Genomic DNA, 27,485 nt, shown 5'->3' with positions numbered 1-27,485 from the left:
GCAAAGACCAGGCTTGAAAAACCAGTTCACTACTATGGCACATGATGTTCCCAAAATGGTTGGGTTGCATGGAGTCTGGGAATCAGTCATTCCTCATTCAACACTAAGTCTGTGCTGGTGTACATCAAATTTAGAGGAAGGAAGGACTTCAGCTACCATCAGACTGATATAATAAAGAGCATTTTACGGTCTTCCTTCACCTGCAGATCCCTGAAGCATCGCGCAGTGAGTGCACAATGCTAGCAGAGACTGGTCATTCAGCACCATGGGAGACATCTGACTTTGACTTGGGAATTCCAGGGTGACGTAGGTGCATTAATGAGAGCCTCGAACAAAAACAAAATAGGCGGTAATTAACATTCATGGCTTCTCAACTCAAAGAGTCATGGGCTGAGTGAGGTTGTCAAATCCTGCACCTCCAGTCTCTCATCTACTTTGGTTGAGAGCAGGAAGATCATCCCTCTTTCTGCGCCGCCAGGTGTTTCGGTTATACTGCTGCTGGTTCCTGAAGCCTGGTGCCATGTTGTGACACTGGGGAACAAACCGCTGCTGGGGACTGAAGTTACCTTGAGAGGGATTTTGGCTTCGGAGGCTGCCACCTTGGTTGTGCTTGAAGCTAAATTTGTGCGGCTCAATGGATCCATGGGAATTGGTGTAAGTTTGGCTCTGCTGCATCCCAGCCTGTGCGTGGTGGAGCCGGTGGAGGGGGCTGGGGAGAGGGCTTGTGGAGTCGGCGTGCTGCTGTGCAGCTTGTGATGTCTGACGGTGCACGACTCTGATCGAGGGTGGATTCTCATGGTAGAACTGGCAATCAGAGATGGAGGGGATGGTTAGGTTTTCTGGGAGGGGCATCTGGAGCTGAAAAAAAAAAAGAAGAGAATATGCATTTGTAATTAATACATTTCTGGATTATTTAAAAAGACATGGGGGAAATCAGACAAAATAAAACTCCTGAAAACAACCATGACACGTCAGCATTCTCCCCCCATAAATTACAAACACCAACCTGTGGTATGGTGTGGATGAAGCCTGGATGTGTGGCCCTCAGGTCAGTAGCCATCTGGATTACTGGATGGACCGAGGCTAGCGTGAGGGGGTGGAGTTGGATAGTAGCATTACTGCTTGGGGGAGAATCAGATTCCTGCAGAAAAGATCGACACAAATAATTACGTTGCATGGGCTGAAAAAGCTGCAGTGCCTAACTTGGTGAGCCTTGTTGATGTTATTATTCTGTCTCCGTTTGGTCTTCTTAAACATAAGCTGCATCCTTCATCTGAAAATGGGGTCTGTCAAGCAATACTATCAAACCTGACTGTGTATATACACCATCAGTACAGTGATGGGAGAGGACAAGAAGTGTTTATCCATTAAACAGCAGAACTGTGTTTTTTGTGCATAGAAATTCTCATCTCAAATTTCTCTGTGTTTTCATTCAAACTCCAACTTATTTGCAGTCTTCTAGCTTTACTCGTGCAAAGTTGCTGCTGCCTCCAACATGAAAACAAAATCGCAGCACAGAAATGTTGCATGGAAAATTAAATCTAAACAAAGCTATACTGAGAAACAGAGAGAGTCATGTGGGGTGAGAAGCTTGATCAACATTGTGTGAACTCATTTGAGAATGTTTGAATATAATCTAAAAGAAAACATTTGTTAACATTTAAAAAGTTGCACAACACCATTTTTAACAACTGAAATATTTAAAGCTGCTCATGATCATCTTATTTTGTAAATACAGTTCGAAAGGTCAAACATCCTTTGTGTCTTACTATGTCACTCCCGGAGGAGGAGAGCGAGCATGCCGAGGATGATGATGAGTGGTGTTGGGGGCTGGGAAGGAAGACTGGAGATGGCGAGGGGGAGTCAGCACTGAGGGGAGAGGAGCTGTCTCTCTGATCCTCCACAGAAACCAGCATGAGTCTGGCAAGGTCCTGCTCACAGGCGTCTATATCTAGGACCAAACAGAGAACCAATGTCAAATTTAATCAGTCATTTCATTCAACCATTTTGGCTAGAATTGTATTACTTTCTGGAACCGTCAAACTACAATTACAGTTTACAGTAATTACATGCAGACCAAATTACCATGGTTCTCCAGCTTAGCATATTGCTTGGCTTCCCACTTTTTGATTGTCCACTCTCTGTAGGCCAACACCTCTGGGCTGACCTTGATGATGCGTCCTAAAGTACTGCAACACAGAAAGGTGAAGGCCACAATTATAAATCGGGGGTAAAACCAGAATTAGTGCTGAAGAGAGACGGTAAAGAAGTTCAAAATGGATTGAAAAATCCAACCTGTCATACTCCTTGTTGGGGTAAGCACGTGCAAGAGGTGACACTCCATGACTCAGGACCATGTAGGCAAAGTCAAAGACCTGCTTAACCTGAAGGACGCCATAAGAACTCCTGCCAACATCATTTCCTGTCGAGATCAAACATTTATAGTAGTAAAACAGTGGTATTGATGTCAATGCAAAAACGGAATTATTCATCATCCCGGCAATAAGCAAACAGGATTTAATCAGCAAATCAGCAAATCAGCAATCAGTACAGCCCAACTATGAAATGCATGCAAACCCATGGGGCACTTTCGCAAAAAAGGGAACAAAGCATAGAATACATTTGACATGTTATGTATTTTACTTGTACCAGTCATTAAGACATCCATAACACTTATTAAGATCAAATAAACATGGGCAGATAAATTACTACATGGATGGGTGAATAGATAACATGGTCTATTTACTCCTGACATCCCAGACTGACCTGGCTGGACTGGATCTTCTATGCAGAGCATTGATGGTCTGTTTCCACTGCCCATGGCTTTGAGCATTTCCTCCTTGGACAGGTAGGCCCCTCCATTTTTCACCCGGATGCCAGTTTTCATGTAGTTGAAGTCGCGACCGTACAGTTCAAAGAACTCGATCAGCAGGATGCCCAGGTTTATGTTGGCGCGCCGTGTGTCGATCCGGGGATGTAACTGATCAACAGGAGAGGGAGAGATTATTACTTACAATTAATAGCAATGTTTTTGAGCAGTAGAATTCACTGCACTTAGTGCGTGCCTCTTTGTCAACCCGTTTGTGCCCGTTTCACTTTGAAAGCACAATGTTGCTGCTGCCTCCATTTGTCCTGACAAAACAAATCACTTCCTGAAGCTGCATGCCACAACCATTACAGTACTCAAAATGTTTTTAGTTTTTTTTGTAATTACAGTTATTTCATTACAACTGAATTTTCCATACATTTCCTAAAATAAGGACTGGCCTTAATTTTACCATTTCCTCTTCCTTAATGGATGGCAAGGCAAAGTGAATGAGAATGAATGAATCAAATGCAGCCACTGAGCCACTCTGAATTGATGAGCCAACAGTACCAGTAATTATTGTCTAAGTGTTTACATTTAGGTCCACTGAAGTAAATCTAAATATAGTACAACTATAGTATAAGAGCTGGCATTCATATTATCATGGGCAACAGGAGTTTTATCCACTTTATTTGTTCAAAGCAACCAGTCATTGGGCCATTGTTGGTGACCTTTCTTTCACCCATCGGCTTTTATTGAACAAAAATACAGTAAATAACAAAACTGCATTATTTGTCTTGCACAGATCCGACCAATTCAATGCTTTAGTTTGTCATGGATTGTTGCAAAAACAACATTTTATATGTTTTGGACAGATCAGCACATACACAAGTATATTTACCTGCAGGAAGCTGATGGCCATTAGTATGAGGCTATAAGAGCTGATGCCTCCAGTGAAGACTTCGTTCAGATCCCTCTGAAGTAGGAACTGCTTCAAGACGAAGATCAGAGCTGGGAGAACGGTGTATTTCTTCAAAACAAAAAGACAAATGTAAGAAAACAACCAAGAGGAAAGACAAGCATTTGTGTGAAAATGAAAAACATTTATAATGCTTACCTTAAGGTAGCTTTTGATAAACTGTGCTGCTTTCACAGCAGTTTCTACGTTGAAGCTGATGTCTACTTTCACCTCCGTTTCATGGTCCGTAAGCTTAATGATTGGCACCTGGTGACAGCAATTATCCAAGGTACAGAAACCATCAATGCCTAATTATTTGCGTCAGAATAATTGTTTTTTGTTTGGTCTTTGTGTTTTTACTGAGCCAAAAACACTCGACTTACTGTAGCTTTGTCCAGAACCTTTATGGGGTATTTGCCAGCTACATTATGTCTTCTTAGGGCTTGTTCAAGTTCCTGCAGTGGAGGATGCTCCCACTTTCCAAACACCACCAGGTCAATGTCACTGAGAAGAAAAGCACAAAGTACTTAGCACCTATATTCTATTTTCACACAATGAACAAAGATGTGCAGGTCAAAATAATGCTCTGCAGCAATTTGTCTGCCGGTAAATCGAATCAGTTTGTTTGGTGTGTGTGCAGTGATTTTCTTTAAGACGTATTAGAGTAAATAAGACAATGACAACTAATGAGGGATTGTCCATGAAAACATTCAGTTCATGGTTCTTCTAAAACAAAGAATGATGACGCAGATGATGAACAGTATACATTTACACCAAGAAGATACATTAATTATCCTGTGGTCATCTTCAACACCTAGTCCAGAACCATACTTAACATGTTGATTAAAGGGGACATATTATACCCCATTTTTCCAAGTTAACCTAGTTCCCTGGTGTCCTAACGAACATGTCTGTGACATGCTTTGGTCAAAATACCATAAGGATGAAGCACCACAGCAGTTCAATCACCCTGCCAAAACAGCCCTGTTCAGAACGCTCTGTTTAGTAGTATCTCTTTAGGTCCGCCTTAAAAAAAAAAAAAGTAAAACGAAACTTAAAAGGTACAATATGCAGTATTTATGGGTTTATATAACCCAAAATCCACTTTTTTATACACATTATGCATTGTCTAGTCGCTGTATAATAGTTTTTGTTTCATTTTCGTAGTGTTTCAAAAATTCATGTAAAATAACATGACCGCGGACCGCGGTTGCATAGCCACTGTTAGCAGCGAGACGCCATGTTTCTACCGGAGCCCGTAAGGACAAACGCGAGAGAACAAAACAATCGTCTCTTTAATTGTAGCGCAAGTCCCGCCGCCTCTCTCTCCGCTTCGTCTGCTACGGCCGCGGTAGCTCGCCCTCTCCCTCGCCTCACGAACCTCATCTGCTGACACGGAGAAAGACGACGAGGACGACATTTGACCAGCTGCGGATACCGTAGCGCTCAGGGAAGGGAGGGGGTGAGCAGAGCAGCAGGTCTTTGTTGTAAATTTCAGCCTCTCCTCTAGTTGGCACTATAAACTACTTATTTCCCCTTTAAGGTAAAGGAAATGACATCAGCCACAGAGGCTACTGGGAGCTAACAGCAGTTAGCATTTGGAAAAGTGATTGAGGCTAGAAGTTTGTGTAGGACTCTGTGCTGCACTGTGGAGCCAAGAATAGAACTTTTCGCTGCCGTCTGGTTTTTGGATACCATTGTCCTCGCCAACACTCTAGCATGTTTTACGGACAACAATTCCAGGAATTTAGCTTAGCACATTGTGACGGAGCAACAAATGCAAAAGTCAACATCGCATGTTTTATCTCCTGTACTTAGACTGAGGAGGAGCACAAAAACACGAGTGAGTCATTTTTTTTTCACACTTTGCCGACTGATAGGGCCTCCAGAGTCCCAAATATAAGGATTTAAATCATTAAAAAGCTGGTTTTGCATAATATGTCCCCTTTAAGTAAAAACATTGGTGTGATGTCGAAACATTATAGCTGTTAAAAAGGATGTCTAATTTCACCACTTATAGCAGTTTCTGTCAAATAAAACCATTTCCAAATGCAGCTGCATCTGCTATTGAGCGGCAACACAGAACACTGCATCACTGAAGCAGTGGCAAAAGGTAAATATACACCAGACCAAATACAATGCTCACATTTCCTTAAAATTAGCGCGTTGATTGGAGAGTTCAAAGCAGTCTTGTATAAAGTCAAATCGTACATGAGAGAAGTTACAAAAATGCTACCTTGTTGGAAGATAAAGTCCTGTGCTGAAGCTGCCAAATATCTCCACCTGCAGAACACAAGACACATTACCCACAATATTGTTGTAAGTCGTGACACATCTTTGTAACCATTATCAGTTCGGTGGCTGATGTGTAAACCTGGTTGACCTTTAGTTATGCAGGCAGGTTGGACACCTCTGGGATCTGAAGCAAGGTTTAGCCACACTGCTCTGAATTTCATACACCCACTTAACACATTTCAGCTTAAAAAAAAACAACAAAAAAAACATGGCAAGATCAGTCTACTTAAAATGTTGATGCAAGAGCTTTGCATGAGTGATTACTGAAAATATTAGATTATGCTCCTATGAAGCGTGTGTGTCAACTCAGTTGACATTGTTAAAGTGATATTGTTTTAAGAAGACCTCACGCTGATGAGCGTTTCAAAAGCAAAATATTGCCAGAAGCACAATAGTTTCAGTTTGCACTGCTCAGATAATTAGGCATTAGCAATGTCATTAATATTTCTCATATTTGCATTAAAGATTATATAATGCAGATGACATTAGGCATTACATTGGGGAAAAACAAACAGAAAACTGTCGAGACTAAACATAGTTTGGACATGTGTGCAAGAGTTTAAATAGTTGAGCGTTGAACAGGAGTTTATCATTTTATGCCACTGACCTCTATAGAGTGAGGCCATTGTTTTCTACATTGGCCTCTGATAAGGGGGCAAAATCTAGTACAAAAGGCTTAACATCTATGCAGCCACAGCTTGGGTGAGTGGTACAAAACAGTCTTTAGAGGAAAGATCTAGCTCACAGTAAGGCCCAGTGGGATCTCTGTGGCCAGGATTAGTTTAAAATGTTTATAATGATAACCATTAAAAATGCTGTTTGTCATTAAGCAACATTCTGTTGGTAACAAAATGGAAAAAAAAAGTAATTCACTTATGTTACTTTGGGAATACCAGTGACATGAAAAAAAATCATCAGTCAGTCTGGCCAAATTGGTTTGGACGTGTAGTGTAAACTCGACCGACTACAATACATTGGCCAAACAATATAGCAGAGCAAACCTCCAGACACACTGGCTGCTGGCTATATAAGATAATAACGTTGATTTATACTTTTGCAAACTATTTAACAAGGCAATAAATAAGAGTCAATAAACAACATTAAAACAATGGACTGAAGACCAACGTTGCATAATAATAATAAGAACTGGCACATGAAAAAAACAAACCGTAATCTTAAAATGTAAAATTATAAGTCCTGGGTTGAGGCCAAAGCAGCAGGGGTCGTTGCACGAAAGTGGTATTAAGAAATCCTGGATATGTGAGAACTGGGCCTTAACCTCTGCTACAAAATTCAGCCTGGCTTTGTCCACTGCATGAACGTTATCCTACTGCAACTGTAAGGGAATGTGCTAGGTGAAATTTGCAATTCATAATACTTCTTATTATGTATGTAGCAGGATCTTCTGTGGCCAAGGAGATGATTGATATCATTGGAGAGTGACCTTTGTCTTCTATAGCAGCTCAGGGCCAGAACTGGGGTACTCGGCGTACAGTTATTGAAGAGTTACTGCCTGCATTAAAGCCAGCTGAATGGAAGATAAAGTTCCTGTACCCGTTTATTGATATCACAAATAAATGACTTCATTACACACAGTTCCGTGGCGTTTGCAGCAAATGGTTTCTTATATTCAGATGACCCATATCTCCATTTGAATATAAGAAAATGCCACTTAAAATAATAATAATAAATGAATTTGTGATGCTGAATTTGATGTAGAATGTAGGTACTAGTCAGAAAACACCAGGGAGTCCAACTTGTCCTGAGACACCCTCCCATCAGCCTGTCTCAGTATCAGCGCATCTTCATCATCTCAAATAACAGTAACACCATTGTGACTGAAACGCAGATGACATGAATGGGTATTTTATGCTATATTATTCAGTTCAATTCAGCCAGGATAACGGACATATCCCCGGGGGAATCCCTTATCCTAGTTTCGTGCAACAGGCCCCATAAACTGCTTCACTGGTGGATCTTCTTCGTAAACTGCAGCTCATAAAACATTTGATGCAGCACCAGATGCACAGCTCAAACCAAACCCTGGAGTAATCCCTAAAATATCAACTGCTATTTATAATACAAAAACTGGCATCTCTGCATACATTTTAAATCGCTGATGTTTGAGATCTTGGAGTGTGAACAGAAACAATATTGGGGAATCAGAGGAGGTAATTCACCAATGAAATTAAATATCATTCTCCCAGTGTCCCATAGGCTTGTAAACGTACCAACACCACATAAAAGTATATGCCGTCGTCGGACAGTATATAAAAATGATTTACTACCTTGGTGTCTCAATGGTGTAGCAAACATTTCAGGATCACTGCTCAAACATCATGTTACTTCGAGGCCTCTTTGAAGGCATAAGATAATCCAAATGATACTCACTCGTGCTGTGGGCCACAAGTTCTTGATGACACTTTCTATCCTGTTCACCACATCTCTTCTCATGGCCTCCTCCTCTGGTCGTGGCGACATGAAGTTGAAGAAGTCCACTATCTCTTCATGTAGACTGTAAAGAAAGGCGACATAAAGAATCACAGACTGATACATATTTGATGGCCGTGTTTGAGAAGTCAGACAGAAAAATACAAGGACGGGGGCCCATAAATACATACAGAGAGTAATACGCAAACTGGTATGTGAAATAAATTCTGTGAAATGGATCATGAACACTTCAAAAAGTGCCATCTTATGTCACCGTTTTAAGACCTAACCTGATAACATGGCTCCCAGCAGGCACAGAAGGTAGAATGGATTTAAAAGGCTCACCTGATAAAATCTATGTTTGCATAAGTCTATGATATTTTAACAATAGGTTTGTGAGGACAGCCCTTGCCCAGGTGAAAACCATAATTTGTGAACTGCCCATTCTTTCAAACCTGAAGTCCATACAGAGGACCAACGCTTTAGTTCACGGGGGAACACAGGAGCTTCTGGTCCACTGCTGCCTCGTTTGTCAAGTTTTGTCACCTGGTAAATCCAAACAAAAGATTTTAAAAACACCAAAGTCACAAGATACCAGATTTGAACTCGGTGATAGAGGCAGCCGATGATTAACAACAGGCGTGTGCGGTGGTGTTAAATCAGGGATTTTTCTCTATGGACTTCTGTGCGTGGACCAAGTGGTTCACAAACTTCAGTTTCCAGTCAGAAAAGGCCATCCAACGGCGAGAGAAAGCAGCCATTATATTCATAAGCTATTGTAGATTTTAAACGGGCACAGATTTTATGAGGCAAGCCTTTGGGGTTAGGGTTAGGGTTACCCTAACCCTAACCCTGTTAAGTGGCATAAATTCATTTTTCCATCTGCCCCCAAGCTGGTTCACAGAAAACACACAGAGTGCACTCGGCCAAGTTAGTCGATCGAGTGTCAATACCATGTACAACACACTTGAAAGGATGGAAATAGAGCTGCAACTAACGATTATTTTCGTAATCGATTAATCTGTCGATTATTTTCTCAATGAATCAGTTGGTCCATAAAATTAAAAAAAACGTTGATCAGTGTTCGTCAAACCTGGAAATGACGATGTTCTTGAATGTTTTGTTTTGTGCACAAACAAAAATGATTCAGTTTTAATGATTTATTAGTTATGTGGAGCAAAGAATCTAAGAATATATTCATATTTAAGAAGCTAAAACAGTCAGAAATCTTGTTTTAATCATGAAAAAAGCTTCATCGATTATCAAAATAGTTGCCGATTCATTTAGTAATCGATTAATCGTTTCAGCTCTAGATGGAAACACACACTCCAATGTCCCGACTGTTTCCTTCTTGTTTTTATTCGTGTATGCATTGGGTTTAAGTGTTGTAATGTAGAAACACAAGAAGCCTCTGTAAAGCAAGGCCCTTGCCTAAAAAAAAAAAATCTATATAAAACAAGATTTTAAGGCTATACAAATTAACTTTTTAAAATTCTACACTCATACAAACATACATATGGGTAGTATATTCACTTCCTGCCAATATAACCTCCAACATTGGACCTTGGAGTTGAAAAATGGGACTGCAGCTGTTTGAGTTAAGAACTAGATGTACATTTACATAAACTGCAAATGATTCATGTATACACGTCATACACTAGTGTGTGTACACATTAACACTGCAGTGGTTATTTTAAATCAGTGACCTGGTGGACCTGCTGTCAAGGACCGCACTGTGGGCCTCACACTTCAGGTTGAGAACCCGTCCATGACTGTACTACATGTCCTTACCCATTAATGCCCGGACTGTAGCGCCTGGTTTTCCACAGGCTACAGGAAGAGCCTACATAGTGTCCGTTGCAGCCGTAGGACAGGAGCGGGTTGATGCCGTGGAACGTGTTGGCTCGGTTCAAATGTCTCCTGCGGCCGGAGGAGTGGGGCTGAGGGTGGTGGTGGTGGTGCTGCTTGTTCCCATGCTGATTTTTCATGCCCGTGGGGGTGTGGCCGCTGCTGGACTGTTGCATGCTGCGACAGTGTTGCTCGACGCTGTGAAACGGCGGAGGGGGATACTGCCGTCTCAGGTTGTTCTCGTTTAACTCGTGCTCGCCGTAGTGTAAAAACCGTGTGGCCTCCTCTGCGACGTTCAAATTGTCGATCTGCAGCGAGGAGCCGGAGGGCGACGAGCTCTCGGCCTCCGAGTCTAAGGAGGAGGAGGACGGCGACAGCGAGCCCTTTCTCCGGACACTTCCCCGGTCGCCGCCGCCTCGCTTCGACTGCTTCCCAAACACAACCCCCGGGGGCGGCGCTAAAATCTTGTAATACTCGCCAATACTCGAGTCCACGGAGTTCGTATTATGCGCTGCGAAGTTGCGTTGCAGGTGGAGGTGGTTGTCGATGTCGGAGTTTGCACCAAATCCCTGAGATGTTTCCCAAATGTGCATCCACAGGGAATTGGCAGGTCCCTTCTGCTCCGGCTGTATCCAAGCGGTCCTGGGATCCATTGAACTCGAGTTCACCGAGAGCCTCCTCACGGGAAAATGGCGAGCGATTCGGCTGTTCAAAGACTCTGCACCCGCGGCAACAAAACAAATCCCACCGCTAGATTTATTTGTTATCCTCGAAATGCTTCATGCCCGGAGACTGGTGAAGGTTTTTGAAACAGCTTGTCCAACTCCACTCCCCATGTAAGTCAACCAATATGGCGCAGGCAGCAGCACGGATCAGCGTCTGCGCATGTCTGAGGGATTTAAATCTGCTTTGAACACACCCCTTTGCACAGAGGGAGGCCCAAGTCAGCCGTGCGCAGGTCGGACAAACCGGAAATTAGTCATTTCATCCATGCTTTATATGAAAAATCACACCTAGGACATTATAACAGCAAGGAGCTGTTTGTAATTGTGAACACATTATAACACATTTGAAAACACCAAATATCCAGTCTCTATATACTGTACACGTTTTGCTGAAACGATCTACAATGATAAATATTTAATGTTCGAAGGTTATCAGGGCTTTTATTTTGAAGGCAAGTCCCGGGAAGTGGTGGCGAGACCGTTTGACAGAGAATAAATTAGTAATTTGGCTGGATCATTAGTAACTGTCTTCATCATGTTTTTGCAAATAAATATTGGTGCTAAGTAGGGACACAAAATAGCAATGGGATAGATGAAAACATGTAATCCAATTCATAAAGCATATTTAAAAAAAAACAAAAAAAACAGTTGGCCAAAATGCTGTATGGTCATAAAATAAAATCAGTAAACAAATAAAAATAAGGATTTTTTTTTTTTTAGAAAGGAATAAGAGATAGACCTGAAAACAGTGAGGGATAAGGCTGGGTTTTTTAATCAGTGGTTACACTCCTGCATGTTTAAAAGCCCACACAAGAGTTAAAGACTGCTATATAATAGTCTGGACAGAAGGTCCTTTATTGTACAAAACCTCTTTCAAAAGGTAAAGGAGGAGAGCATCTGTAGGAGAATCTGTGTTCATATGACCTATGAAATGGACAGACCATATGAAGGAAATGAGATCAGAGCTCTGGATGACTTGAGTGGGTGGTGTGGAAGAGAACGTGTCAATAAACAACGCCAATTATTATTTTCAGTATCAAAATTAGCCAAAATGTTTGATGTATGAAACACGTGTCTTAATAGCACATCTTGTGTAACAGGATGGGGCAAGAAAATCAGCAAAAGGTAGAGGAGAGTGTGCAAATCAGTTGGTTTGGTAAATCACAAGTACATTTTAATTAGGAAAAACATAATTTAATAACCTGATTATTTAAACTGTACAATATATCTTGCTTTTTCCTTCATACACATTTTAACATATTTACAGAGTTGAAATAGAAAACATTTACAGTAGCACCTAACGTAGTTCAAATACAAAATTCACAATATTTTTAGAGCATTATTACCCAAGTATAGTATACAGAGGAAGTTAGACTAGTGCATACAGTAAATAACATGGTGTGGACAGCTAAAAGTCTTTTGAAAAATAAATGTGACGTATCACTTACAATAAAAAGTGTGAAAAGATTTGCAGGAGAATTGGATAACAGAATACATTTTAACACGTTCATTTTAAGGCAGAGGGGCACATGGAGAAAACAAAAACATTTTTAAAAAAGTATAGAACTTATTATAGAACTTAGTATTGACAACAAGACAAAAGTGATTTGTGACTGCTCATGTGTCTCAGTGGTAAATCGCTACATCCTGGGTAACCGGCTAGCAAGTTTATTCACATAACAAATGAATATCAAGATATACAGCGGGATATTCATCCTGCACACCTATAACATAGGTACAGACATAAATGTTGATGTGAAAACACTCGTTTCTCAGCTCTTGACCTGTCTGCGGATACAGGCTAGCTGGTTAATGCAGCTGGTGACAGCAGGAGGGACGCTACGAGATGTTTCTCCTCGCCAACCTGCAAGGGCATCGATGGCTTGTTCGAGGTTGCAGGGAGACATTTCATGGATGCAGTAGACCGCTGCTAACTGAACCTCCCAAGGCACACCTAGAGGAAGAGGACAGAAGATTAATCAAAATCCTTCAGCTCGATGGTCTGTTTCTTCTTCTCAATAACAAGATGTCAGACATTTTTTAACTTCATTTGGCAGAAGGAGGGGCAGAAGGAGGGGTGTCTAGCAGTTTTGTTAACTGCAGTATAGAAATCCAAACAGGCAAAAATGTGAAAAAGATATCATTATAGAAAGAACAAAGAATGTGAAATAAAATTATAGTACTCTCATCACACAATGTATGGGTTACATCCAAAACAACAGCAGTCTGTACGCATCAGCATTTCTCACTATCATACCTTCAGCCTGTCCATGCCTGCCAAATGCATTGATGACATTGGCAACCGTTACCACAGATGACACACACTTCTCTTTGATTCCCAGTTGACAGAGGCGTCCTATTCAAGATGAAAAAGATGATAAAAATTATTCAGCGCATTTTGAATTATTAATTATTTCACATTCTGGTCAATACAACTAAATTATTAATTACTGACCTATGAGTCGGATCACAGTAATGACAGTTGCATCGGAAACGGGTGCTTGTTGATCCCTGGGCTGTGTCACCCATGTGTTCATTAACGGCCACAACTCCTTTCTGCGAAAGCAAAATAAACAAACGAGTTCAGGATTCTAATTCTAAAACCAACTTCATTGGGAGCTGTAGACTGTAAGAAGAAAATAACGTACCCCAATACATTTTCATAAGTCCACTTCCACTTCTTGTGTGCGCAAAGGAGGTGCAGTGTAAAGACCTGTTCCCAAGCCCGAGACCCCAGGTCGATCCCATACCGACTGTGTTCTGTGAGAGCCAGATCTGACCCTGAACGAAGATCAGACAGTGTTTTGGAAATCAGTTGGTCGATGTCACAGGGAGGACTCTGCAGAGACATAGAAGACATTAGACCTTTGAGGGTCGACTATACTTTTTTTGAGAAGGCATACAGTATTGTGCAAAAGTGGGAAACGTACATAGTTTGAAAATGACAACTTTTAGGAAAAAAACAGTACTTGTATGTTTGCACTTTATACTGTTTTGTGAGCTGCTTTAATAAGTGAATCTCTCCACCGTGGGAGCAATTAAGTTTAATGTAATCTCAAGTAAAGGTAAAACCTGTTTTCCTACTACTTCATGTCGACAACTATCTGCCGTAAGCTTTATTCAAGACGTGCTTGTGCATTACATACACATGTTGTACGAGTTAAACTCGTTGACTACTTAATAAAATATGGGACCATCCGTCAGTCACATCATTCCAATCCAAATGACAATGATGACTGTAGAATTAACAAGAAAAACTTCAAACTAAGGCCATAAATGTTCAAAATGATCCAGTGTTCAAAGATAACCCCTTAAAATATACTAATATAAAAAGAAGATATTGATTTATGAATAATCTTGTTAAAATACCTTTTTCCAACCGAGGATTGCCGCCAGGCAGCCGAGAAGCTCCTCTTGTGCTTTCAGTTTGGTGACAGCATGTATGGCTTGGCACAGACGGCTACTGTGTGAGAGAATACTGGGCCATGTTGTTACCACAAACAAGATCATCTTGGCAGAATCTGGAAAATCTGCAGTGTGAAAGATGGAATAAAAAAATTACTTTTATTTTCTTAAATATTACACAAGTGGGTGTAGTAAGTGTCTCTCCCAGGAATACAGTATGAAAAACATTGCTAACCTTCCGTCAGAATACTGTAAGCGAGGATGTGAGCCTTCTCCCAGTAGTTCTTCTGTCTACAGATGCCGATGTAGACTCTACAGAGCGCCTGCAAGTAGTTACTGCTGAGCTTCCCTTTCTCTGCTCTCAGTTTGTCCAGGATTGCAGAAAGCAGATCATCTGCTTTGAGCTGAGTGGAAAAAGAGATATAAGTACATAATTGAAATTTGTGACATTTTATTGCATCAGAAACATATAACAACAATAAGCCAGTTCTGACAATGAGAATAACACATTTATCCAGTATGGCAGCTGTAATTCTTGTAATTGTAAACGTTTATATTTATTGCTTCCCAGATCCTGAATGTAAAAGAAGTTCTGTTACAGTTAGCTTGACAGAATTACTAAGTTCATTCTTTAGTATTGAGGATTTTTGCCTAACAGTGCTAATTATATGAGCACAATAAAGCAGCATACTAACCAAGCTGCTGTGGCAAATGTCAGAAAGGACCTTCTTCTCCTCGTCCCTCAAGACAGGCTTTTTAGGTAGGTTACCAACCCACACATGGCTCTGGATCACAGGTAATATATCAAAGCACTGGTGTTCAATTTTCTGTAACGCATCAATGACAGGATTCTGCTCCGCAGTTTCTCCACTTTCCTTGGAGGGGGATGGATTTTCGAGCAACAAACTCTGGGGAGAGGTGGTCTTCTCTTCACTGTCCGATGAGCAGGGAGATACTTGGTTGTGACTGATGGATGGCGAGTAGAGGTCATCAAGCCTTCGACATTTGCTGTTTTTAGGCTGAAGCAAACTGTCTGCCTGCCTTTTTTCTCCCCTAGTCTCAGTCTTGGTGAAGGCTGTTGAGTTGGAGTTGATGGTCTTGAAGCCAGATGCCTGACTATCTGTGGTTGTGGGTAATGTAACGCTCTCCGAAGTACAAATGCTGAGGCCAACATTCCCTCTTAGTATGGTCAGAGTTCGAGCACGGGCAGACAGCTCTGGATACATAGTGTCAAGTATCCTCACAGAGTTTTCTTGAGAAGGACTAGAGGACGAGGATGGGGAGGAATTCTTTGCGGCCATTGGCAGGCGACCTGGGACTGGCACCGCATGTTTTGGTGTGGCAGAGCCAAACTGAAGTGGTGATGAGGGGACTCCATTTGATGGAAGTGGACTGTTAATGGTTGAAGAGTTCAGATGATGATTGTTGGGTGTCATGTGGGCTATGACAGGAGTGTCAGAAGCCTGTCTTTCCATGGGTGATGGAAATGATAGCTTCCCAATAGCCTGCCGTGGACTGATTGATTTGCTTGCTTTTGAAGGTGGACTCAGAGGGGTAAGGAGAGAGGGGAGTGGTGGGCCCATTTCAGAGCAAAGTTGGCCTATCCATTCTGGTGGCTGATGAGAAGGCGTAGGTAAAGCTGAAGCTTCCTGCTTTCTGATCAGCTGAGGGCTTTGGGGCTCTCTTTTATGTGGCTCCAAACATATATTTATTCCATTTGTGGCAGCTGTAGGTACAATTAATGAGGTAGTACTACTTGGGTCTTTTCTATCCTGAGAGGAGTCTTTGGCAACTGCATTTTCAATCTTAACTTTCTGGTTTAACTTTGTTAAAGGCTGCAGAGCTTTGTTGTTTGTTATAATGTGCTCACTGTTGACATCTACAGTTGATTTTGCTACATTTGTCCTAGTTTCTAAACCCTGCAGTTTTACAGTGGGTAACAGACACACAGGACTTAACTGCCTGCACAGAGAATGTGCATTTTCTGTCAAAGATTCACAGTTCACACCATTTGTCTCTTGGGAATCAGAAGTGGGAGACCCATGACCCACTATTATTTCATTATTTAATGTCTCCGTTTCAGTTTTATGTTTTGAAGGAGTTATGACATTAGCTTTACAAGATTCCTGGCTCTTGTCCCCTTCTTCTACCTCGAACGGTGAAAATGTTTGAGGTGCTTGAGATCCAGTGCCACCACTACCTGTAACTACCTGCTTATTGCCCGCTTTTACAGAGACCATGGTGTTGTCAGTTCCTCTTGGTGACTCTCCAGCATCAGGGCAAACTGATTTGTCAGTGGTAAAATCACTAAGGTCTAGATCTACATCCATTATTGTAACAGTCTCTGATTGCCCTTCCTCTGCCTTTGCCAAGGCATTTTCTGTTCCACTTTTGCTGCTGGAAACACTGCAGCAAGGAGTCCCATTCCAAGATGGTTCTCGACTTTCACTAGTTATCAAGGTGGAAGTGGAAGATAATGATGACTGCACTGAAATAATGTGTACAGCTGCTGCCTCTTGCTCTGCCTGTGTGTCTTTTTCTTCACCATCTGTCCTGCTGTTTTCGTCCTTGATTTGAATAGCATCGCTCAACTCCTTTTGGCCCATTTCGGAGTCATTTTCATTGGACATGCGTTTTACTTCCTGTGCAGTGACAACAGGCACTAATGTTGAGGTGTGATTGGGGTGAGACATCTCTTTTGGAAGAGCACTAGAGTCATTGGAGGATTTCGGGTGGTGTTCATGTTCTTTAACATCTGTCTCTACAATTTCCATCTCAGTGTCCTGAAAAAAACAACAACAAATGAGATAGGGTGGGATTTCATTTTAAACAACTAATGAACATACAACAGAAGGGGGGGGGGGATTCAAGGCCCACTGTGCTGCTGGGTAAAATGGTATTTGAATCTCAACATAAAAACAATAATTCCTGAATCAATGGAATGGCATATATATATATATATATATATATATATATATATATATATGCTACATCCCCATTTTCAATTGATCATAATTCCAAATCAACATATTTGATTTACTGTATAGCCAGGAAAGAGAGAGACAGATATACTGGAACTAATAGTTGACAATAGTCATACAAATTATTGAAGATTAAAACTGTATAAAATATGCAATTGTTTTACATTATTAATCCAAAAGAGGAAAGCTGCATTTTGGTCAACAATGAAAAAAAAAATTCAAGTACTCACCCAGTCTGGTAATGGTGATATGCAGGGAGGCATTGGTTTAAACATTTGTATTATCTCCTTAATAGACAGTTCACAGATGCTCAGATCCTCATCAGTTTTGTGTTCCTTGGAGAACCGCTTGCTCTTTTTGGGAGAGGCCAAAATAACCATTTGCTTCTTGCCCCTTGAGCCCTGAGGAGATGCTTGCAGCTTGGTGGCTTTCTGCGCAGGAGAAGTTTTCATCTGTGGATAAGCACCTTTTGTCTGCATTGAGCCATTTTGCGATTGCATGATGTTGTCACAAGTAGATTGGGATTTGTAACTCCGATCTGAGTGCAGTCTGTTTTGCGGAGAGGAGGGTACAACCTGCTTGGAAATGGAGAAGGGCTCTGAAATTGCAAAAAAAACATACATTCTAGGGTGAAATAGTGAAAGGAAAAATCAGGTCGCGGTTGACAATTAAAAAGAGCACACAGCAGAGCATACTCACTCGTTGATGGTTGGTTTTCTGAATGCTGGCGCTGAGGTTCCACACATGCCCACAAATTCTCAAGCAGGATCCGGACCTTTTCTGGAAAACACACAAAATATTAAAGCAAGGGTAATAATTGTTACAATCCACTTCTGAAGTTAACGCTAAAGTAATGAATAATAACGAAAGGTAAATGCATACCTTTGTCAACTTTAGGCTCTTCAGGTGCTGTTGCTTGCACTGATGTGCTCCTATATTCTGTTAAGAAATAATTCAAAAAAATTAAAACAGAAAAAAGAGAAGGTCATTGTAAAACACTAATAAAACACTATTAAAACATTACTGAGACGCTAACCTCCCAAAGGTGTAAGAGAAGTGACAAAATCAAATAAAAAAAGAATATCAAGCTTTAATTATCACAATGCATTAATATTTTATTTCATATATTTACCTTTACTCCGCTCTCTTTCTAGTTTCAACAGTCTCGCCTGCAAATGAAGGTAAATACTGAAAATTAGTCACTTCAACAGTATTAAAAAAACATTTATATTTAATTTATATCATCAGATTGTCATCCATAAAGATCATTACTGCACCTGGAGATCATAAATGTTTCTCTCCAACAGGATTTTCTCTTTGGTAAGTTGGGATATTTGATGATTTTGTTTGCAATATGAAGCTGAAATACAAAGAGACACCTGAATTAATATGTGAAAGTACACAACCAAACAAACATTGGAAAGCATCGTTATGAACGCAGTCATTGTCTATAACGTGTAATACATAATGTTATATACCAACCTTCGAGCTGGCAAACTTTGTTTTCAAGGTTCTCCTTTCTGTGGATGAAAAAGGAAACATCTATCATAACTTGTGTAACTATTTTCACACAAACAATATTCATTAAATAAAAAATATATCACATAGGTCACGGGAGAAAAGAGTACTTGATGTTGATGATTATAATCTCCAACTGAAATATAATCAATAACATATCCAATACAAGGCTGAGTTCTTACATTTTTGTTGTCTTGGTGTTCTCCTCAGTCAGTTTGTCAACTTGTTGTGCTTGTGCCTCAGATTTGTTCAGCGCCATCTGATGAGAAGGGACAAAGTTAGAGAAGTGCTGAAGCTTCCTTCACTGCATTTTTCTAGGTTATACATAAAACTGGCAATATGGGAACAGTAACGATATGAAATAGTATGATTCAATCTATAAAAGAAAAGGTTCCATTGTTGCTTACCTGTGTTTTCAGCAAATCATTTTCGACTACAGCCTTTTCCCTCTTCAGCTGTGCGTTCTCAAGTGATTGTGTTTCAGTAAGTGCTAAGGAATTAACAAAACCAGTCAGCACATATAATAAAAAAAGATATATAATTACAATATTTGTTTTTCTTTAACAGATTTTACCTTTCACTTCTTCAAGCTGCTCTTCAAGTTTCTTATTGCTAAGTGATACAAAGTATAGTAGTTATTATTAGATGGACAGAAAGATAAAACCATTATATGCAATGAAACGATTACAACTCGTAACATCTCTTACTCTGCTGTTGTCTTGCTCTTTTCCTGCTTCAGTTTTTCCATTTCTTCAGACATCTCCCCGTAGGCCATAAGAGCACGCTATAGTAAAATAAACAGTGTGAATATCAGTATGACACAAGACTGTTACACACATTTATTTAGAGACAGACACATCACTTGCATGGGATTCCACAGAGAAAGGACATACCCTCTTTTCTTCCAGTTCTGCTTGAATAAGGTCATAATCAACAGTCCTTTTCTCCAAAGTAACCAATTTGGTCTGTAGCTCTTCAAGCTGTTTCTGAAGCCGGATAGAATCACTGCATGAAACATGTGAAGCCATTGTTATTAATCCAGTTCCAAACAACATTATATAATACATGGTAATATCTGCATGTGGCAGTGGAGTCACAGGTATAAAAAATATGACATTGTTCAAATTCCAACCTCAAATGCATAAGAACAAAAAAAATGGGTTTCTATGGCCAATGCATTTATCAAGGTTATGAGAATAGAAAAGTGTAGCCTTACATGAATATGTAATAACAGGTCAGTTAATTACATAATAAACAACCAAGAAATTATTTGAAACAGCTAATTTGGTCTACCTCCCAAAAAACATCATATAATCGAGGTGGTCAATAACACAAATGAAGGAAAAGCAAACTGAGAACCACTGTCATGACAGCTAGTACTACTGTTGACCGACTGAGGGAGAAAGGGGGCGTGCATTGTAGGAACCTCATTGTATGTAGATTACAATACAACAGTCTATCACATGTAAGAGTACAGTTGAAAAGTAAAAGGGGTTCGAATGACAGTTAAAGCGATGAAAACTCGTAAAAAACTTACTCGGAAACTGTTATCTTCTGTTTCAGTGCAAGAAATGATGACACATACTCGGTGAGACACTGTAGTGTGAGAAGAAAAGAGACACAAACAAACAGGGGAATTCACAGTTAGCAACAAGTTCACTGTGGGTGATAAGATCATAAATACATAATGAGCAATGTCCCTGTCGGAAAATGTTTACATTCCCCATTTTGATACAATGCACAACTATTAACAGTTTTTGTCACAGAAAGATGCTCTGACCTGGTGCAAAACAGAGCAGTTCTGACATTTTCCAACAGTCGCTTCCGCGCCAATCGCCACCGTTTTCGCCTGAGTGTCCCCGGGCATCATGGTAAGACGATTTCCTCTCGTATCTTAACACCCTTACTTATTTTTAAACACGCTGTCGATCACATTGCTGTCACACAAAAGCAGTCCTGGAACCAAAACAACTTCACACTTTCGCGTCTCCCACGTTGATGAAAGACCCAAGCAAGGACCCCAAATGAGGAGCTTCGTGAAATGCCGGTTAAGAAGAAATTACATATTTGACGCGGATCCCTGTTTTTTTTTTTTTTATGGTCAAATTATTGGACTTATGGATCAAATGTGAAATATGAATGTACCAAGTGATGCATTTGATATTTTGTGATGTTGTGAATGTGTTTCCTATCATTCGGCATTTGCTTCAGGCATTACGTTATGGCAGACCACGCACTTAAACGTCACACGTCACATTCCTTTGGCACTGTGTGCACTGTCGACCTCTAGTGGTTGGAGTTTGTATAACATGGTATCCAACAAAGACTCACGTGTGGATTTTCCTTTTCTTTTAGAAATTAATTTACGTTAAGTGTTTGTGGATCATTTATTATTTTAGATGTTATTTTTATTCAGATGAAACCGCTGAAGAATATTGCTATTTTGGGAGTAAAGTGTCTGCAAAAATGTGCATGTTTTGTTGATTTCATCATGTATAGCACTTTGTGCTGCAATTTATTTTGTATGAAACGTGCTATATATATAATATTGTTCTGGTTATACTACCTTTAGATTAGAGTGTTAGATTTAGAGTTGTCTTGATCAGTGGCTCACTATGTACATCGTGTGTTGTCTTCATGTCTCCAACAGAGGGTACTGTTGCACAAATGACAGTTGAACATGTTGGCCCGACTGTTACAATGTTGTAATAAAAATGCACTGTCCCTGCAAAGAAAAAGAAGCATGCATGTGAGGGCTTGCTGTTACTACAACACAGCCACTGACTGACTGCCAGAGGTCATGGCTCTAAATGTTGTAGATGTTTGGACAATACTTGTTGGAGGTTGCTGCTCTTTTCCATTTCCAGTCTGTGGTGAAGTCTCATATCAAGAGTAGACCATGGACCCTTCATGTTAAGTAGAAAATGTGCATTTGTTGTTGGCATTTACTCTAAGCCATGCAGTCCCTCAATATTGTGTTCCATTTTTGAGGGTTTATTGTATCCCTGAATTTGAGAAGCTTTGTAAATAAACTGAGAGCTACTATTTTCTGTTGAGTGAGTGCCCAAGTTTGCTGAGTTGTTTGTTGTGGGTTGTGGCGAGGTACTGCTGTGTCCCACAGCAGTGGTAATGCAGACGGTGCTTGATGGAAAGGTAATAACCCTGCAACTTCAGATGAATCTTAGGACTGTTGCCTCAAGGCCGACTCTCCAAACAGATGCAGTCAGAGATAGCATAGTTTCTTTAAAGTGGAAAGGGGAGTGTTGAACGTGCTTTTCTCTCTTCCCGTCTCTTCCTGACAGATAATCTCTTCTTTTAGCTGACACGAGTTAGGTAACACTTTAAATGTTGCCGGATTTGTCTTGATCACCTTCCTTATCTACAGGAAGCCCATCTCTGATTTCTATCGTTGTATAAACAATACTTTCGTCAGTATATAGTTGGGCTCTCTCCTCCACATTTTTCTTTCTTAAGCTGCTATAGCATCTGTGTACTACATACACATATTTGAGCAGTGTGACAACAATTGTCAATTGTCTATCACAGGGCTCAGTAAAATGAGGAAATACAAACACACACAGCTAATGCAGGGGTGGTGGGGGGGGGGGGGGTGTAAACTCCAGAAATGAGACATATGCCATATAGCCACTCTATTAGGTACACCCATTCATTCATTGTCTACCACTTTATCCTCCACATCAGGGTTGTGGGGGCCGCTGGAGCCAATTCCAGCTGAGACTAGGGGAAAGTCAGGGTACACCCTGGACAGGTTGCCGGTCCACAACTAACAAACCAACATTTGCAAGGTTTTGGACTGTGAGAGGAAACCTACGGAGCCCTCAAAGTGACATGAGAGAAAAAAAAAATGACGGAAAAAAAAAGAGTGAAATCTCGAGTTTCAAAGTCAAAATCTCGAGTTTCCTAAAAAAATATGAAAACATTTTTTTAAATTTTTAAAATAAATTTGGAACAAAAAAAATATATTAATATTTTTCATATTTTTTTGGACACTCGAGATTTCAAATTTTTTTTTTTCGTCATTTTTTTTCCTCATGTCACTTCAGGGGCTCCGTAGAAACCAGAGAACCCAGAGAAAAACATGCAATTACCAATAACAAAATGGCCCTTGGCTTGATTGAGTGGCAAACCCAGGTCTTTTAGGTGTGAGACATCTCTGCCATGTCTGTGTGACCCAGTCCAACTGCTTGTTAATGCAAATATCTCATCAGTCAAAAACACGGCAGCAACTCAGCGCATTTAGGCGTGTAGACATGGTCAGAGTCAGGATGAAATATGGTATGAGTGACTTTGAGCTCTGCATGGTTGACGGTGCCAGACGGGCTTGTCTGAACATCTCAGAAACTGCGGATGTACTTTTGTATTTTCTCTAGGGATTACAGAGAATGGTTTGGAAAAGCACATGTGTACCTAATAAAGTGGACCATAAAAGTTTTGCATAGCCACATATTTTATTCATCATTAATACAATTGCTTCCATTAAAATAATATTACAACACCGTGATGTAAATTGGAGATTGCATATAATCTGAGTATAAGGTTGATCGCAATATTTTATCTTCCCTTTTCTTGATTGAGTTTTGACTTGACTGGGTGCAAAGCTGATGACAGTACATTCCAGGACCTTGCAGGGTTGGGGGCTTATAGTAATTTGAAGCTTTGTGTGTGTGTGTGTGTGTGTGTGTGTGTGTGTGTGTGTGTGTGTGTGTGTGTGTGTGTGTGTGTGTGTGTGTGTGTGTGTGTGTGTGTGTGTGTGTGTGTGTGTTATTCAGCAGTGCCCAGAGCTGACCAGTTGTGAATCAACTACAGAGAAGTAGTTGACAAGTAGGAAACCCCCTTTTCCAGTCTGCTCTGTACCCACCTCTCCCTCTGGCTCACACACTGTATTTCTCACAGCATTTTTCTATGACAGCACCAAACACACAGATGCCCAGTCTTCTCCCTTTTCTCGCCCTCCTCTTCTCACACGCTCCGTCTCTCCTCCCTTCCTCTCCATCTCAGGGCCTGATATCTGTGCCTCAGGGATTATGACAATGGCCATTTTGTGTCGGGCATCTGGGTCTCCTTGACTTGTTGAGAAATGACTAAGACCAGACACACGACGTCATAGGTGCTGAAAGGACTAATACCATATTGGCATTACTGATTGCCAGGCTGTTGGCTGAGATGCTACACTCCATTGAGGAGTTCTCAGTATTAGGCTCAAGGGAATTCGCTTAAATACAAGTTGACATTTATTTTGAGTATATTTTGTTATGATACGACTCGCAACGCTCCTCAACCCACTCACGTCACGGGTAAGGAGAATGAGGTAGCGTTTGGAGCGTTGTTTAAAAAAAAAAACCCTCATTAACTGAAATTAGCTTATTGTTTTTTGGGTGTCAATCAGTTACTGTAACTGCTGCAAGCAAACGTTCAGAGGTCTGTGTTTTACAGGCTTAGTATTAAAGTTTTTGCACACATATTACCATTTGTCTTTTAATTTTTTACACATTTCAGGGTTCAGGCTTTGCATAAAAAAACAACAGCAAAAGAGGGATTGAGTAAAGCTGCATTGTAAAGACAAACAAGCACAAGAAACAAGACAAAATTTGAATATTACAGCGATAAAACCATGTTTTGAAGTCCACCTTTTTTAATAATGTGATATTCTGACACATGGTAATGCTGCTCATTGTCACCTACAGGAAACTGTTCTTCCATATTGGCTTTAAAAGGTGATACTATCTCCATGCCCATGTGGCATACCAGACATTTTTCTGAAATTGTCCACAGGGACTAGAATGCAAATGTTCAAACATGTTGTTTTGGACATTTTCCAGAAATGTAACCACCACTTCCTAAGTCAAAGAGGGAGAAAATGTCAAAGTGGGTGTCAAATCCCCTGCGTGTGCAGCGTGACCCAAATGTCACCTTTCGCCTTAATGTCCCAGACGCTGTCCTGCGACTCTTGTCATACAGCAAACTCCAGAAAATGCCTGGGTTAATTTTTTTTCATTGGTATTCTCCAGAGTTCATGTCTGTCTGTCTGTAGTAACCGAGGTAGCCTAAACCTAGCCTGGCCTGCACTGAATCTAAAGTATTTTTTTATTATTTTTTGCACTGTGGATCACTCACAGACTAGTTCAAGGCCTGTGAGCGTCAGTCTAGCCCACAGGACCCTGAGGGTTTTCTGTGGGCTGAAGAGTGCACTCACTTTAGGACAAAATTAACCTGATTTTAAGATAGAGAGGCCTTTTATCTCAGATTTGACAAATGCATGAGCTAATGATGGACCCCACCTGGTGAAATCGTAAAAAGCTAATGCATTGGTTTTATATGTACAACAGAGATACAGAGCAGTGTCTTCTATGTTGCAAAGAAAGACATTGGAACGGCTTGTTTCATTTTTACAAACATGATGACTTTAGCAGCTCTCAAGTCTGAAAGTTACAAGGCCGTGCATTTAAGCCACAGTGTCTGATATACAAAGGAGCTACTCTCTGCTATTATGGAGGTGAATCAACAATGACGATACTGATGATAATCACATGTTTATGCGCAGACAAATCTTTTGTCGGAGCATGATGACAACACCGCTGTAATTGCAGAGATCAAGTTTCCTCCTGAGCCTGATATTAACATCCACCCTGAGATATTCTATCACACGTGGACAGCGTCAAAGTGGGACTGTTCACACCTGGAAGTACGAAACATCCTTCGTGTGTCTCCTGTCTTCTGTAACTGATCTTACTTCTCTGCCCTGTTTATGACTATGCAGATGTGTCTAAATTGTCCATGTGTACTGGTGAGTGAAAAGAGAGAAAAAGCTGAGTGAATTAAAGCTCTAGTCATGCTGCTGTAACATGAAACAAGCTTTTTTTTTTAAATCATTACAATATTGTATAATGGCCACAAATAAATCTATTTATGAGTGTAAAAATATTTTTCTGTCAACATTCTTATTTGTATGTTTTGGGTAACATCTACTGCACGTCTGTCCGTCCAGGGAGTGGATCCCTCACCTGTGGTTGCCCCTAAGGTTTCTACCTTTTTTCCCTGTTATAAGGGTTTTTCCTGGTAGTTTTCCCTTACCCTGGTCGAGGGTCTAAGGACAGAGGATGTTACCAACCCTTGTGAAGCCCCGTAAGACAAACTGTGTTTTGTTAATCTTGGGCTACATAAATAAAGATTGATTGATTGATTTTATCGAATGCATTCAGGACACATGTGGCATGTTCTGACTTAGTCTGTTTGTTTGTAAGTGAATGTTGTGGTATGTTCAAAACAGGCCTCTCTTGTGATTGAGACCCTATTTCTCAATGAGATTACTTGTAAAAATAAATAAAAACTGAATAGTGCTATGCACGTGTGGTCAGATCACTCAGGGTGGATGGGAAAAGCTGGTCTGGACGTGGTTTTTATTCTTGAGTTTTTTGTATTATGCATTATACGGAGCCCCCGAAGTGACATGATAAAAAAAAAAAAAGACAATTTTTTTTTTTTTTCTCATGTCACTTCGATGGCTCCGTAGTATTTAGCCCTCTCTCCGAAGGAAAAAAAATCCACCACACTGACAGTTACCTGCTACACTTGAGATGCTGACATGACACACATTTGTTTATTGTTTCATTTAAATTGTAAAAGTCACAGTCATCACCTGTCAGTGCTTGTATCCATAACAGTACGCAATGCATTGCTTTAGATGACTGCGTTGAGTATCGATGTAGGACAGTGTAATGTAAACACATAGAGCAGTGTGTCTCTTTAAACAGCTTGCTCATACCTTTTATTGATCAAGATTTCCATTCGCGCGCTGCTGTAAATTCTCAGGTAACACTATTGAATTGGGTTTTTGCTTCAAAAATAAAAAATACACATTTTAAGTAAGAAAGGTGCAGTTTGTCAGCATGATATCCTATGAAACAATACACAATATAAGAGTAATGGGCTTAGGGTTGAGTAATAAAAGGACATATTGATACTGCTTATTAATACAGTCTTCCAGCAATGCTGTATTGTAAAGCCAATAAATAAAACAAACAATACTGTACATGGGTCACACAATTGAGTTGTTGCCTCCTGAAACTTGAGGATTTCACATTGGTTTGATGACAAAAGGCAACGCTGTAGCACCACTGAGTACGAAAGCCAGTTTACACTTAGACCCATTGCAGAATACTACTTATGTTTCTTCTCATTTTTTTTCTCATTTCTTTCTTTCATGTGACAACACAGACCATTCTGCTATTGTCCAGCTATTCAGGAAGCCCACTTATTGATTATTCCCAGTCTGTTTTTTATCAAGCTTCAGATTAAAATTATGTTGTCCTACATGTGTCTTTGAAACATCCCTTTTCATTATCAGACCCCCGGATTTCCAATTCATCCAGAATTGCCGCCCACACACCAACAGGGCGTATCACGTGTTTGAAAAACCTCGTCAGCGATATTTTCCTCTGTTGATGTGCCATCGCTGGCCTTTGGTTGCCTTGGAGATGTTGGGTGTCCTGGGTACAGAT

The 27,485-nt window shown here is 40.5% G+C and overlaps 2 protein-coding genes across 2 annotated transcripts; both read right to left on the bottom strand.

Moving 5' to 3' along the window:
• Positions 1 to 426: 426 nt before the first annotated feature.
• Positions 427 to 11,202, bottom strand: LOC310926785 (terminal nucleotidyltransferase 4A-like; the record flags this gene model as incomplete). The annotated part of the gene is made up of 12 exons (XM_083888972.1): positions 10,281 to 11,202; positions 8,451 to 8,574; positions 6,001 to 6,047; positions 4,148 to 4,268; positions 3,924 to 4,031; positions 3,708 to 3,836; positions 2,767 to 2,980; positions 2,296 to 2,422; positions 2,086 to 2,189; positions 1,770 to 1,951; positions 1,007 to 1,141; positions 427 to 858 (listed from the first exon to the last, which is right to left on the bottom strand). Exons 1-12 carry the CDS (start codon positions 10,988 to 10,990, stop codon positions 427 to 429), a joined length of 2,433 nt encoding a protein of 810 aa, XP_083745098.1. The 5' UTR covers positions 10,991 to 11,202.
• Positions 11,203 to 12,616: 1,414 nt separating this feature from the next.
• ice1 (KIAA0947-like (H. sapiens)) lies at positions 12,617 to 20,836 on the bottom strand (the record flags this gene model as incomplete). The annotated part of the gene is made up of 21 exons (XM_083898939.1): positions 12,617 to 13,016; positions 13,320 to 13,418; positions 13,518 to 13,618; positions 13,711 to 13,901; positions 14,432 to 14,592; positions 14,703 to 14,861; positions 15,159 to 16,193; positions 17,013 to 17,250; positions 17,679 to 18,046; positions 18,148 to 18,228; positions 18,331 to 18,387; positions 18,581 to 18,617; positions 18,726 to 18,808; positions 18,931 to 18,968; positions 19,149 to 19,225; positions 19,374 to 19,456; positions 19,541 to 19,578; positions 19,674 to 19,750; positions 19,860 to 19,971; positions 20,504 to 20,562; positions 20,747 to 20,836. 21 exons carry the CDS (start codon positions 20,834 to 20,836, stop codon positions 12,835 to 12,837), a joined length of 3,366 nt encoding a protein of 1,121 aa, XP_083755065.1. The 3' UTR covers positions 12,617 to 12,834.
• Positions 20,837 to 27,485: the final 6,649 nt, after the last annotated feature.

The sequence above is a fragment of the Microchirus variegatus genome (genome assembly GCF_963457635.1).
Source record: "Microchirus variegatus genome assembly, chromosome: 1".
In the NCBI taxonomy this organism is placed as follows: Eukaryota; Metazoa; Chordata; class Actinopteri; order Pleuronectiformes; family Soleidae; genus Microchirus; species Microchirus variegatus.
Note: the sequence above shows the minus strand (reverse complement) of the source record. Positions and strands in the feature narration are given on the sequence as shown.